Raw genomic sequence first — 16,612 nt, 5'->3', positions numbered from 1 at the left:
TGTATTAATGTTTTAATAGCTAATGTTTAGCTATTAAATGCCTAATTAGGCATTTAAATGTAAAGTCTATATATATAGACATGGTGTGAGTATGCATTGGCCTGGAGGCAGCAAAACTGCTAGCTATTAAAGGAACTTTTGGGTATCTCCGATACAGTCCTTCAATTTTGTAAATCTTCAAATTGTTAAATTGCTCATATTTCCCCTCCTGCCAACTTACATGACTACCTGTTTCAGAAAATCCAATTTTTAAAAGTGCTTCAAAAAGAGTGAATCATGAAAAGAGCAGAGGGCATTTTAAGATCTTAAAAAAAAAAAAATTGTAGGAATGACTTCCTGCAATGTTTTCAATAATGTCAACATATTAATATATAATAATATATAATTCCAACTTACTGTATTTCAATATATGAAATTGAAAGCATATTTAGAATGGTTAGGTATGTTACATACAGAATTTGAGAATATTTAAAGTTGTTTAATTGACAAGAATACACATTTTCAGTAAATAATGCAGTTGGTAATGAACCTTATTTAATTTTTTCAACTTTTTTTGAAAATGCAGATTAAGAAGCTTTAAAAACACACAGTAGCACTTGATGTCTTAAAAACAAACTCAGTGTCAGATCATGAAGCTAGAACCCAATGCACCTACATGGGGTTTTGTGCTAAAATATTTTCTTCTGATCTCCATCAGGAGTTGACTCGATTGCCAAACAGAGATAACACTACTGAATTATATCAATCAAAAAATTCTCCTGTTTTTACACGAGGTATGGATTGGAAAGACCTGAATTCTGTAAAATCTCACAAAGAAACAAGTTCTTACCACAAGTTGTACTTGTCTGTTGTCACGTATCGCAGGATCTAACTCAGGCAAAAAACGACAGCTGGGAAAAATGTAGAATAGAAATTTCAGTAACTCCCACTGCACTGGGCTCACTAAAACACCTGCACAGAACCTTCTCAGGAAACAATCCTGCTTAATTATTTAAAATAATTCCATTATTAAGATGTGTTAGGGAAATTAATACTAACGAATAAAGTATCAGAGCAATTACTATTAATTTTTTGTACTTGATTTAAAAAATAACTAACAGTTGTTTATTCAAATGATAGAATATTAAGTTAAACTATTCTAACCAGCATGACTTTTTGTATGTGTTAACATAAATTGTAGAAAAGCCAGTGTTCATATTACTTTTTGTAGGAATAAAATTGTATTCAGCTGAATAAATATATCAGCTGTTCTAAATTGTCTACCAATGAAATTTGAATGGAGATCAGTTGGACTTTCGGCATATTAAAAAATGATATCATGATCCTTAAAAAAGTCAGTACAAATACTAGGGCATAGCATACACCTGCAGAGGTAGCACAATAATATTTAAGAAAATTTATAGACTTCTGTGTCTTCTTACTTTTAAACATCACAACCTGTTGTATTCCAGTGTTTTCATTTAATTTAAAAGTAATGGAAATTATCTTAAACAAACACATTGAGTATTTCTCTGCTAAGGATCATGACTGAAAGATAAATATTTTTGCAAAGCCAGATAAATATACCTAAAGAACAAGTTTTTCATATAGTTTCTACAATCATTGATACAAGCAGGAAATGTGGCATATTTTTCTGCACAAGACAGAACAATTTGCAGCCCATTTAATTATAAATACATTTTTAATGAAAATAATGATAAAATTAATATACTATTATATACTATTGCTTGCCTACTGACACTTTGTTTGGTTTTCTTAGAGATGCTTGGCAGTGTCTACTAATGACTTCATTAAGATAACTAATGCCTTATATTGAATTTATGACCAAAATACACTTACTATGTCTTCATGTTAGTTTAGGCAATATGAACCTTTCCCTTAATTGTATTGACATTTTACCTGTTTAATAACCAAAACTGAACACAGAAGGAACATGTTTACAACATTTTAGTACAGTGTAGTATAAAGATGTAAACGCTGGGTTTATGTTTTGAAGACAAAATATAAATACACACTCTTTCATTAAAGAAAAGTATTTTTTTACTTCCTTAATCAAATCTAACAATGTAGCTAATGTTACAGTTGATTTAATTACATAAAACCATAATATATACCAATAACATTATAAAATATATGATGAATAAGCACTTTTTTCTACACTTTTCAGTCTAAAACCCACTGCATTGCTAAAGTAAAACAAAGTAGTTATTTATGATAAGATTCTGAAGATTTTATAATTTCAATTTCAATGTGGAAGAAGTATCTATACAGTGATTATTAAGCCAGTTCTAAAGGGAGCCATATTTGGGACCCAGAAATATGGTGTACTGTCTGCTAGCTGCAAAATCATGTTTGTTTTAGAACCATTAACTTAGGTTTTACTTTACAAGACAAATTTAAAACAAAAAAAAATCTAATTTAAAGGCAATGACCTCACCACTTTGTATTTCTGGAACTGGCTGCTTCATAATCCAAAATCTGTGCACGAAGCCATTGGTATGTGAAGTCTTTTCTCTGTAATTTCTCATCAAAAGTAGCATCCAACTGAGATTTTTTTTTACCTGGGGAGGAAGAGAGATACTCCTGTCTTTCACCATTATTTTAAAATACATTTTCTTTAAGAATTTCTAGATAAACTTGGACCTTATGGCTTCTCGGAAAAGAAAAAAGACAATTATTTCATTTTCATGCAGAGTCTAACTATTTACAATTTCTTCAGATATGTTTAAGAAATAATTTAATATTAGTTCTAATTTTATGGTTTGTTTTCTCTTTTGGGATGTAATATCAGCCTTCTGAATAAATTTATTTTATTGGGAAATAAATCTATCCTTTGTTATGAAATTCATACAGAAGTATATATTATACATAAATTGCTTGTCACAGCTGCCATGAATGTTGCTTACTGTGCCATCTCCATAATTAAAATATGCAATCATTTATACTTATAATTCTACTTAGCAATCTATAAGGTTAAAAAAAACAAATCACTGTTATTTGCAAGAGTCAACACATGGCAATCTTATTACTCTTATTTGTCTTTTACTGATATGATCTATTAAGACATTTAAGACATTTTAATGGCAATTTCTGATTTGGATTCCAAAGCACTTGCATCTATGATATTATTTTTCAGAAATTAGCACCTACTTTTGGATCACAAAAGACATTTAAAGATAGAGAATAAAACAGTGACATTACGGGGGGAAAAAATTCTGGAGATCCTTCAGTTCTTGGACCATTCTGCTGAATAACAGATATGGTAAGGAGCATGAGGAAGAGGCTACCAGAACTGGACGAGCACACAGATGAGCCATCATTGTTGCATGGCAACATTCATGGATTAGAATATTTTTTTTTATTTTCTACCCTCATATATAAACCTTATAGATTAAATATTTTAGCACCTTCAACTCAGGGCTTTTATGAGACATTTGGAAACTTTTTTTCTTTTTTTTTTTTTGGTGCAAATGTTTGGTCCTTTTCTCTTTGATGCCATTTCAGATAACACTGAATTATTATCCCTGTTGCTAATTATTCCTTTTATTTTTCTTTCAAAGATTCTTCTGTCCTCACTGACAGGTGAATATGGCAGCTACTAGAAGGTTTTTAGCAAACTGCAGGAACATTTGAACCTGAAAAGACCACTTAACACCAAGTCCATTTGCTCACTATGGATGATCTAACTTTCAGTAACTCCAAAGGGAAAGCGGGGGTGGGGACAGAGATATTAGAAGTGCCATAGTTTTCATTCATGTTTTGACATTATAAACTTAAGTTATAGGATATTCACCAATTCACCTTTCAAGGGTTTTGGCCCATTACACGTAGTATTTTTAAAATTTAAATTAAAATTTAGAATTTATAATTTGCATAAACTGCAAAATATGCAATTTTTGCCTCACTGGCATTTTACCTAGCTTTCCTGTGAGCACATTGCTTTCAAATTTTAGCTCCAAGTTAAAGTACCAAAGCTGCTTATTTCATAGTCTGAAATACAAATGTTTTTTGTTTATTTGTCTTAGTATAGGGAGTCTCTATTCAAACCAAATCCATTCCTTAGGCTGAATGTATTCAAGGCAAGGTCCTGGTCCACAATATAAAGTCGTATATGTCTTGCTAGTCACTCACAGACTAGAACTTCAGAAGAATTCATCCTTAGTTGATGTAAAGAACTCCCATTTACCACCTCAGAAAGACAGAAATTGAAAATCTTGGATGGACAGTCACTATATCTATGGAAATGAGGGTGTGAGGGCTGACTAAAAAAGTCAAGCAGTGAATAACTTAATCAGTGCCAAATATTAAAAGGACAGATAATTACACTGTTAATCAGCTTCCTTTATTAAAGTGGGAACTATTTACTTTTTTCTAAATTTACTATATTGCCTTCCTGGTTCAGGAGTACAGTTATCTAACTGTACTCCTATACATTTTGAGAATGTATAGGTTCTAAGTCCACTGGTATCCTTACAGCTCTTCATTCGAAGACAGATGCTGATTTATAACAAGAGTAAGACACACTGTGAGTGACTTCCTAAGAGCACTTCATCTGGAGATTAAATCTTCCATGTTTGTTCTCCAATGAGGAATAATCTCCCCAAGAAAACATATTTAGATTTTTTCCTTATCAGTATTTACAGAAAAGTTGGCCCAGTGTTCCTATCTTTCTAAGGATAAATGTCTTGCAGTTAAAATGATTTATATTATTTATGCACTGACTAAAGTGTTTTTATCTTTTTCTCTATTAAAAGGAAAATCAATATAGGGGATAAACAAGTATTAGAAGTTCATGTCTGAATTTGTGTGTCAGCAATGGTTGAAAGAAGATGAATGTGCAATAAGCTATAATAAAGCTTACAAAAATATGAATACTTTTAATTTGTTAATTTATTTTCCAAAATTATTTTTAATAACTTTCTTTAGATGCAGTTTCAATTTTTGATTTGTTTGAAACACAACTTTTTTATTTAATAAACTTTTGATTTATTTTTATTTTTTTGTATTGATTATTGAAACATAACTGAAACAGAAATGTCAGCAAGGTAAAAATGCAAACAAGAGTATTTTCTTCCTTAAAATTATATATGATATTAGACAGAATATTCTTGTTCATATTAGTGTTAATAGTGTTTTTTTTTCTCAAACAGGCAGATGATCTTTAATAATTTGTTTATAATGTTGCAGAAAACAGTATTTTATTTTCTTATTTGGAGCATACTCATATCCTTGCTTTTTAAAAGTCGTATCTAGCTTTTTAATTCTTACAAAAAAAATCTATGTTATGAATTAAAACACTGCATTATCACTTTCCTATTCCATTTATGAACATCATGTGTTCAAGAACCTGGTGTACCAGTATCATTAACATGCATTTGCTTGGTAGCTTTCTTAAATTAGGACTATGTGTTTTTAAAAAACCTGGACCTGATTTTGTAGAAGTATTAACACTCATAGAAGTTTCAAAGAGCTGTAAGCTTTCTGCATCTTTGAAATGGATCAGACCCATAATCTTTAATTGTTAAATGCGGACAACTCTAAGACTATCAAAGAAAACAGAAATACATCAAAGAAGGCATCAAAACCCAAATTAATTTCAGAAGTATTTAAAGTATCATACCCTCATTAGATTATCGCTCTAAGACTTCAATCTTTTTGACCTTTTTTTTTTTTTTTTTTTACATGACACACATGTTAACAATTTAAGATTGGAATTGTCTTACGCTTGGCATTAATACAGTAATGATTTTTAGGTGTTGCCAAATAATCATCCACAGAGATACTATGCACTTAGGCCAGATACAATGCAGTAGTCAGGGCCACCTACTGGCAATTTCCTACAAAATCTGAGCATCTAAATAGGGAGAATTTAGAAAAGCCCTGGCAGCTGAAATATCTTTGGAACTGCATATTACAGGACAGGAAGGTAACAGATTCTTTTCTGGGTCACCAAATCCACATGCAAACTGGTAAGAACCTGAACTTTGATATCCACAAAAATGTCATCCTTCATCAGTCAAATCTGTTTGCTGAGTGTGCTGTGAGACAGGACTACTCACATTCAGTTTAAAAAAATGGATGCTATTATGTGCTTTAAATTACACTATTTCTGGGTAATCTGTTAAGTGAACTAAAGGAGAAGGGCAAAGAACCTAAGAACTATTTCAGGTGAAGTAAATCTTACATGGAGTCAGTTTTCTTTCTTTCCTCCAAGATATATAGAACTTGTGCCATCAGCTGTAGCTGTCACTGTTAAGAGGACTGAAATACAGCCAAGGAAATAGTTTGGCACGTGGAAGCTGGAGCTTCCAATGTCATCAGGATAAGGGGTACTTGAAACCCATGTTCCCCTGTGGCAGGACAAGTGTTGTTAACAAGCCAGCACACAAAAGGAATGAGGATGCTTACACAATGTCTGCATTCAGGGTGAACTCAAGTTCTGGGCCTGGAAAACACCAATCTTGGTTGTAGTAAATGACAGATATTTCATTCTTCATCGATTCATATGCAAAAGGATGCTAAAGAGCCTGATTCAACACAGTAATTTTTTCCAAATCTATTTGTTGATGATGGGAAGCTAAAAGGTCAAACTTTAATATATCATGCTTCTTGATAAATATATGGAGAATCTTGCACTGTACTGAATCTTTCAAATCTTGTGTTTAGAAGGTGACTTAAATCACTTCAAACCTTGCTTCATAGGGAGTACAATACAAATAAAAGTCTAAGAAACCTAAGACCTATAATGTGAAAGAAAGGCTTCAAAATTCTTCAGCATTCTAAGTTTTCCTCCTTTAATAAAAAAATCTGCGACCAGAGTTAATTTTCTCAATATGTATTCTGGAATTGGTGTCCTTAATAGAGGAATTAAGTAGTTGAACTTGGGTATAAAATTATTGTCTATGCTATTAATATATTACATTTTTCGTCTCTTTCAGTATTGTGGCATAAATTACTGGTCAGAAATATTTAATATGAGGGCAGATGTGTGTAAGTATGTGTATGAATGTACAAAATCTAAAAAAAATCTTTTTATTGAAAATTAAAATTATCTACCCTGTGAGGATTTCTAATTTCTACTGTCTTCTATACAATTATATATAGTGTGTGTATTACACATTTATAAATTACCTTGAAATCCCAAATCTAAAATCCAACTTTTTAATCTCATTTTTTTCATGTTACAACAACAACAACAACAAACTTATTTCTGATATAGTCTGTATAATACACACAGAACAGAAAGTAAGAACGACATGAGTTGCTCCTGCTATTAAGGCAAAAAAGTGAAGTATTTGGAAACAGACAGGAAAACAACAATCATAAAAAAATTACAACCCCCACTGCCCTTCACCCCAAAACCTTCACACCCAAAACCTAACTGTATACTAGAATGTGCGAGAAATTATAGAATTTTTTTTTCCACAGAGAACTTAAAACATTTGTCAGACATGTATTTTGTCAGGAGTCACTGAGTACTGCCATCCATTACATAGCAATCACAACAGACCCCAAATTGTTTTGGAAAAAGAATGGTATTTAGAGTGGTCTTTAGCGTGCCTACAGGTATTCTGTGACTACATTTATGGTAGAAATATATATGTGACTTCCAGACAGTTGGCAACATCAGGTGGCAGAAATTGGTACAGAGATCTTAATAAAACTTATAGCATCCCTAGATGTTTATCTACAACTCAGGTCTGGAATTTTCAGATAATGGGGTACATATATTTCTACCTTTAAAACATTTTATTTTGATATATTAGTTACTTTTAGAAGGTATTTTTTCATCTGACTATATCGACTTCCATCTCTAGGACCAGAATGAATGAAACAAAAATATTTATAGTAGCGTCTGAGCGAGTTCACAGTGGAATAAAAGATGAAATAGAATTGTATCACAAGAATACTACCTCAGGTTAAGACTTACATCATTTTTGATGCTTAAAAATGCTTTATTAAATACTTTATCAATTATCAATCAATAAAGAGTTTTGAACATGGGAGTGCTGATCAATGCACAAGAGAATGTCTTTCAAAAATTATAAAAGTAGCTATTGAAAGGAAGAAAATATTAAAAAGAGGGTTTTTCCTGAAACTTTGGCCTTTTTTCTCTTTATACCAGGTATTTTGTATATTTTTTCAAACTACAAATAAGGCCTACTATATTACTATTTGATCTGCAAACCTCCTTTTCTTCTCTAATGTCTTCACCAACAAGTTAATGCTATTTCAGCAGTTATCATATTTCAGACTGTGCTTTCTGTGTTCTCTCTTTGATGTCTTATTATTAGATTATGCAGAAGCTGAATCCTTTAGTTGAGATTCCTACATCACTGAAAAAGTACAAATTTCAGCTTCTGAATTCAAGGAAAACAGGATTTCATACTTGTACCTTCCCATTATTTTCTATTTTGCTAATTGTTCCTGCCCCTGCAGAATACACCACTACTATTTATCTGCCCCTAGCTTACTGCTTGAACTCAACATTTTACTTTTCCCACATTGAGGCAAATCTAAATCTTATTTCATCCTCAATGGCATACTTTCAAAGCACATAATTTTGAAGTTATTTCTCTCTCTCCATATTCCAGTAATATCAAAGAACTTTTTCTACAATCTCCTGATTACTTAACTTCTACGGCAAGCCTCTGATCATACAAATACATTGCAAACTACCACTCTGTATTAAAATGCTCACATCTTCTACTCTTCTTGTATGATGGAACATTTCCACCTGAATTGCTTGATAAGGTTCATTTTCCTAGCACTGACATCAAGACATCATTAAACACTGTTCTTCCAATTTGACCAACTCTTGCAACTTCTATGGGTTGTTATCACTTCCTGTACTCCTCCATTTACATTAAATACAATTTCTTATTTATCTTTTATAATTTTCTTCATAACAAAAAGCAGTTTCATGTTGTGATATTTCCTAAGACCTATGACACTTTTCTGCATCGATGTATAAACCTAAAAAGCTATTTCACCTGGTATGTACAGGAAGCTGCCTTACAAGCAACTGCTCATTTCAATTTTTTTTTTTTTTTTTTGCTAATTTATGACTGTTTGAATATGGAATTGCTTTATGTTTGAAAACCTAAACTGGTTCTTAAAAAAACCCCAAAAACATCCCTGCCAAAAACAAAAATGAAGAAACTACAGAGGTGATATGCTATCCACATGCAGAGGAAGAGTTCCTGATGTAAACTAGTTCTACCTGCAATCAGCATGCTTCAGGATCCACTCAGGCATTTACAGATTCAAAAAGAACAACAAAGACTTTACAGTGCTATACCCTAGTTGCACATTATTCTTTTGTGTAGTCTTCTATGAACACAGTGTTATGTAGCCTACACAGTACCCGCTTAAGCCACTCTGCACAGGCAAATTTCAGCAACAGCACTACTGAGAAGTGAGTCTGGAGCACAGCCAAGAGTTACCAAGAGTTCTTTGGATAGTCAAGGCTCTTGAAGAACCGAGGAAATCAAGAGGAGTAAAAAATATTTTGAAATAGTATGTTCAGCACTTCAATGCTTAGTTATCCATCAGTAAATGTAAGGTATAAATAAAATGGAAGTAGATTGAGCCTATTTTGTTTATCCTTAGTGCCTATAATCTCACATAGTTCCTTGTCTCAAATTTCAAATCTGCCTAGTACACACTCTAGTTCTTCTCATAAACTTTGGGAATTAATAAACCCCCAAATGATGGATGTTCTCCACTGAATAGAGGATTTTTTTTACTGTTGAGGAGAAAAATAAGAGATGATTAACATAAACCCCCCCTTTTTACAGAATATTTTGACAGATTTTATTTCTATCTATTCCCACTTCTTAAAATTAAATGACAGAAGCAATCAAGTACTTCAACACAAGTGTTTAGTTGCTCAGTGATGAAACAGTATTTCCAAGCAAGAAGAGATATCACTTTATATGTAGTCCAAACCAGAGGAATATCTTCCTCTAAATTCAATAAACCAAGAAAAATTATTTAAGACATAAGATCTTCCAAAGGAATTCTCAAAATAACAAGTACAAAGGAACATTTTGTAAGAGTGCAGGAGGTCTAACTACTATGTTGTTCACTATAAAGAGGGCAAAACCTACACAATACAATCGATTTTACTGAGTGTGACAGCCATTAAGGTAGATTTTGTTTGTAGTGAAGATATTAAAAGTACAGGAATGGAACTGAAAAATTCTAACCCAACAAAATTTTTTCCAAAGTAAAAACTAGAGGCTTCTATGTGACAAGAAGATACATATGCTAAGCATTAAAAGGAACAAAAAACCTGTCATTACTCTGGATCAGCATGAATTTAGTCAGTAAAGCTGACTTACATCACATTAATAATTGTCTCATACTTTCTATGAATAATTAAAACATGTAATATTGTGTCACAGCTTCAGAATTTTCATTTTAAAAAAGCCTTTATTATATTTACTCTTGAGAATACACATCTTTCCTAGAAAGTTATCTGAATAATAGAAGAACTTGTTTTAAGAACTCATGCTCATCAACACATGTGATGTCCTGAAGTGCCATGCATGATTGGTACTTACTGCCGAGTAACACTGAAAGTGAAATAATCAAATTATTGTACTAATGTCAATATGTAGTTTAGTTATGAACACCCCTGGATTGATTATCCTTTCTATCTATATAATATACTTAATATAGATATGATGGGTCAAGATATATATTTTTCAGTTTAAAAGGGTTTTCTTTTGTTTGAGCAGAACTATTTCTGGCTCAATTTCTGATGCTGACTGAAATATCTATTGGTATTTGATGAACATAGTGTGACAACAATTCCCAGCTCTGTCAGCACAGTAATGTGTAACAGCAGAACTATTTTCCATTGTCAAATACACACACAAAGTCTACACTGAGTGCAAGGCCGCTGTTTAGTTTACTTCATAGCAAAACCAAGAGGTAAGACTGAAGATCAGGCCTATCATTATGCCAAACATTGTATAAACAAGACTTGATTTAATGTTCATTGAATTAAATGGGAAAAAAGTCTCAGACTCATAGTCTTTTCCTTAAGACTCTACATCTAAAATTAGTTAATCCTCAATTGTGTGTAATTCTTATATATTTATATCCAGCTTAAAAACAACCATAAACATTAAACTTACGAGTGTCTATAAATAAATACAGACATAAAAGTACTAATTCTTCTTATTGAGTTATATTTAATTGGTTGATACATCATGGAAGACAATAAACAATATGAAATTCCAGTGTCTTGCAGATCTATGAAAAAAAAAAACAACCTTCAATTTGTAAAGAAGGTCAGGCTAAAAAAGCAAAAGAAAACCACAATCTGCCTACAAGTTGCCCCAGGTTAATTCTCAATACATATGTCTCAAAGACCTTAGTATTTGTATAGATTTCTTCATTAATTAAACTGTGAATTTTCAGCTGGTAAACACGTAAAAACAAACAAGAATCAAAACACTGTATATAATTATAGAGAAATCAACACATATCCCCAGGTATGAAACTGGCTTACATTGATTTTGGCTCAGTTATAGTTACAATGGCACAGGTTTTCTCTATCCATGCAGAGAAAGTTTGAATGATCTACCTACTGAATGAAGAAATCAGTTGAAAAAGGAATAAATCAGCCCAGACTCCTCCTGCTCTTTTACAGAATTTTGTTTACAACTTTATTCAAATTCTTTTTTAGTGGGAAGATGAACACAAACCCCTCAGTTCTATTTGTGAACATAATTTAACTGTCTCTAATCTTGAGTTTAAACAGTTTATGCTTATTGTAGGTGTGTTTAAATTAGTTTCTTTTTACTAAACTTTTCATCTAAACTTGCTACCAAGCTCTCCTACTCATGCTTTTACATATATATTTCTATATGTATACATATAAAATTTGTTTGAAAAGGAGGGAACAACTTAAATACCATGATTCCAAATAGGTGAAGTTGCCTCATATGAATTCTGTTTATATTTGCAACAGCTTTTAAGACAGCCATAACTAATTAATTAAAATGTGTAATTTGCTTTACCAACAGGTTAAAGCAGTTGTTCACTTGTAACTTTGCTTGTTTGCAGCTGATGATCTAATCTCCTGCCAATAGCACAGGAATTTACAGAGCATTAAGGTCTGATCCAGAGAGGAGTGAAATCCCATAAATTTCAAAAAAGAAGGCAAAGTCTCACTAAAGATTAAGGAATTTCAGTAGCTAATCTTATAGTATTTACTCCAGAAGGAAGAAACAGGTGATTATACTATAACTTTTAAAACCTTAGAGACTAAATTAAGTTATTAAAATTACATAATCTTTCATGAGAATTTGTGTACAAAAAAAAAAAAAGTAAAAGTAAAAACCCAAACTGAGATTTTACTTGATTTTACTTCACTGTAAACAGTCACTGTCATGAAGAAGAAGGAATAGAATTTCATTGCCATGTTTGAGTGGAACAAGAAAATACCCAATTTCTGCCTTATATAAAACTTGTTTTATAAGAAAGATCCTAATGTAGTTTTCATACAAAATAAACAATTTTAATAAAAATTAATCTGATTGAAAAGGTTAACAGAATTCTTTAAAGCACTTGAAGAAATACAGAAGTATTAAATGGAAATATTTACAGAAAAATTTTAATGTAACTACAAAAGTAAGCCCAAACCATTATTTTGTTCAGCAAGATTTTTCTGCTCTTCTGAAATGATAATTGTTTTAGAAGCACTAAGTTATGAGTACTGATACAGAGGCTAGAAAAATGGGTACATAGCTGCAATGAGAATACAGAAAATGCATGCAAGTAAATACAGAAACTCGTCTATAACTTGTACCACAGTTCTTGAAACTTTCTTTCAATCTTTAAACTTCTCCATATTCTGGTTCAGTGACTGCATCAAGGGGCACTAAAATTGGAGAAATATCTGAATAGCATCATCACCCTCAAGGCATCCAGGTCTCAGAACAGACTCTTCTTCAGCATTCTGGCTAGAAGAGGGGGAAAACAGGAGAAAAGAATGCCATGATATAGCAAAATTGTCACTAAACCCAAGATAACTCATTTTCAATGGTATTTAAAATGTCTTAATTCTACTTACCTTCTCCTGGGTTCCAAACAGATTCTTCAGCTTTCACCTATCTGGTCCTGGGTCACTACACCTTAGAGTGCTCTGGGTGCTCATCAGTACTGCCTTGTTGTCTGACTTTACTAATTATACAATGAGAAAAAAGGGATTTGACCCTAATATTTCTATTGAACAAACATATTGTATGGGAAGTCATAAAAATATACAACACTCATAGGGGAAATAAAATTTGGAAGAAAGAAATTAGTATGGTGCATGGATAACACACATGCTTAGTAATTTAGTGAAAGAGTAGTAACTATCTATAGAAAGGTATAAAACCCAAAATCCCAAGCAGCCATAAATGTGAAAGAAACAACTTCTAAAATTTATTCCAATAAAGACTTTATAAACATTTGCATTTGCAATAAATGAAAGACATTTGAAAGAGAATTTTGAATACAGTGCACACAACTCACATAGTATGATGACAGCCTATGCAGTGTTTTAGCATATGTAGACCAGACTACAAGCAGAGTCTGACAAAACCTAAGAAGGCAGACCTGGCTAAGAGTCAGGAGTCACGCTTATTAAATTGAACTCTCAGGGGTATCATGCAATCAGAGGTCACAATCGAGGCAACAGAAGCAATGTCACGATATCAGAGAAAGGGCCAATTCAGACCTGCTCCCCGACAGGCAGTGAGGTCACGGCTTGCGGCAAATAACTGTATTAAAAGGGAATATTCTCTGCACACTTTTAGAACTGTCATCTGAACAAACAAAGCCAGGTCACTGATAGGTTAAATCAGAACTTTCTGGCTTACTGGCACATAGCTTCCTTTCTTTTTACATTCACTGCTAATTTCTCAATTACAAAATATACAGCAGGTACTAAAGCAAATACCCAGTAAATTTAACTTAAATACACAGTAGAATTTCAATTCCTCCTTTTTAAAAGTTGCATTCTATCTTTCACAAGAGATATCACTGGTCTCTCCATAAAGTGAAAACTGCTGAGCTTGCTTCTTATCAGAAAATAAAAAGCATGCATGTGTTTCAGAGAAATGTCTTTCCACAGTCAGGGTTTTAGTAAGCCTGATGCACAATGTGCATTTAGAAACCATTAAAAATACAGTTATTAATAATGTACTTGTTTAATAATGATTATGAAAATGAAGTTCTTTTGTCTGAGTACTTGGATTTCTTTATCTCATTGTCTGGACTGGGTTGTCTACAACATTCTATAAATGTGCTAATTTATGAAGTTACAACCATGTTAGATTGGGAACCTGACAATAAACCTGAAAAGAGAGAACAATTCTAGAATGTCATGTAAGCAAAATTGTATTCAAAAATATTGTCTTGAAATGCAGCCTTTCTTACCAATATGAGAAAAAATATAACTGCAAAATTCAGTATTTCTACCTTTTTTATACTCACCAGCCAGATAAAATATCGGCAATGCATACATCAAACTAGCACAAACCAATGAATTTCCAGAAATTGCTAACATGTTTTGATAAGAGTTGATCTGCAAAGTTATGAAGTAGGAAAATTTACATTACAGAAATAACACACCATAAAAGCTACATAGGTATCACTGCATGATTGTACTTGAGTTACTTGGAATTATAATACTTTCATTATAATACTTGAGTTACTTGGAATTCCTCGTAAAATTAGGTAGGTTCACCACACATTCAATTCTGGATTATATGAAATCAATAAAAGCTATAGAACTTTGCTCTAAGGGTTAGTATTGAACAGCATAACGTTTTAAATTCCTCTATTTCAATTTTAGAGTGTAGTGTTGATATTTTGCTTGAAAAATGTATCTGAACAACAACATTATTACTTATAAAAACAGAAAGATAATTCAATGTGTTTTTAATAATAAACTTGTGAAAATGGCCTCTTTGGTATGCTGTAGATTTCTGACCTCATTGATAATATTAATTCTACATAACACCATAGTTCTCAACAGAATAGAGAAAAAAGAAATTTCTTTAAAGCAAACTTTAATAAATTATATCTTCAAATTAATTAAAAACTCTGGTGTGAAGGCTTTCCTTTACTTCGCCTCTGAAAGTGTTTAGAATAATGCAATTATTAAAACCTATAGCTACAGAAAACATTCCTTTAACTGGGATTTAAAATGTTCCATAGATTCCAATTGAAGCAAGATTTATACCTATAAAACATTTTAAGGCTACATTATATTCCTTATTCATATCATCATACCAAATTGAAATTCTTTTGCAAGAGGAACATTTGTGCAATGTAACATTTGTGACACTTTTACAGACACAGACTCCGTGGCTTATGTTTGAAAACCATTTGCATAGTAATATGATTTTAGTGCTTGAAACACTCATTTTTGGAAAGCACTTTGAATATATCTGAATATGCACTTTTAATGACCTCTTCATTAGCAATTGCTTTTGGAAGTGTAAAAAAATGTATTGGGTACTGTACAGTGAAAGCAAAGCAAATAAACAAACCACCCCAATATTGACTGCAGTCCCCAGGCATTCAAACACAACAGCAACAAATTCAATAATTACTTTTAACAGGACATGCTAAATACAAGTTTTGTAACACTTTATTTTAAAGGAAATTAACCAAACCTATTCTCTCTCACCCCCTCCAACCAAATCCATTTGGATTTAACTTGTTGCTAAAATTATCTGTCTTTTGCACTCTAAGACCTGGGTCATGACCTTACTTAGGGACAGGAAATAGTTATCAGGTCACTGAATGGTCAAATGAAAAAGGATTTGAAATGCTTCGGTACTCAGGGATCTATTCATCCAAAACGATTGCCTTATGCAGTATTAAAAGCTGTGGATCTGAATGAGGAATCAACTTGCTTACATTTACACTGGCTGAGATGCAGATATCACACTACAAAAATTTTGGACATAAAATATCAAGAAGAGGAGAAAAAAGAAAGGCAAAACTGAAGGAGATGCAAATAAAACTATCTGAACTATTATATAATCTCATTCAACAATGAGAAAAAGTAGTTCTCAGCCCCTGATGACATTTTGGGTGAAATCTGTCTCCTACTGAAGTCATCACTGGGTAGTTATTAGCAAAAGAACAGTAAGATTTTTTTTCTTGTGTGCAGTTCCTTTAAGGTTGATAAAAACTGGTAAATTTATATGTTATGAAAGTACAGGTAACCACCCATGCACTGTACAAAATCCTAGTTTTGGAAGTTTATTGGAACAAATAAACACACTCTCTAGGTGAGAGACCACATTCATACCTGGTACACTAATAAAATCCTTATGCTACCACAAATTACAACAGTCTGCAAAATAGCAGAGTCAGGAACAAAGAGAAAGTACACAGGCAGGTGAAATATGTGGTCAGAAACCTTGAATATACAAATATAGGAACCCTGAAGACTAGAACCACAATAAGAATTCATCATATTAGCTGGTATGTATCTATGGCAAATGACTCCTTTCCAGGAACTTCAGGCAAATAGAAGTGGGTTTTTTTTTTTTTTTTTGTAATTGAAAGTGGAAAGCAAGGATATTAATAA

At 32.2% G+C, this 16,612-nt stretch overlaps 1 protein-coding gene across 1 annotated transcript in view; it reads right to left on the bottom strand.

Moving 5' to 3' along the window:
- The window catches only part of LRRIQ1 (leucine rich repeats and IQ motif containing 1), a 102,723-nt gene that overhangs the window by 15,919 nt on the left and 70,192 nt on the right, over positions 1-16,612 (bottom strand). The window contains 2 exon segments of the mRNA XM_068190330.1: positions 830-890; positions 2,438-2,561. Of these exon segments, the coding sequence (XP_068046431.1) occupies positions 830-890; positions 2,438-2,561 (185 nt within the window).

The sequence above is a fragment of the Anomalospiza imberbis genome, chromosome 5 (assembly GCF_031753505.1).
Source record: "Anomalospiza imberbis isolate Cuckoo-Finch-1a 21T00152 chromosome 5, ASM3175350v1, whole genome shotgun sequence".
NCBI classification, from domain to species: domain Eukaryota; kingdom Metazoa; phylum Chordata; class Aves; order Passeriformes; family Viduidae; genus Anomalospiza; species Anomalospiza imberbis.
Note: the sequence above shows the minus strand (reverse complement) of the source record. Positions and strands in the feature narration are given on the sequence as shown.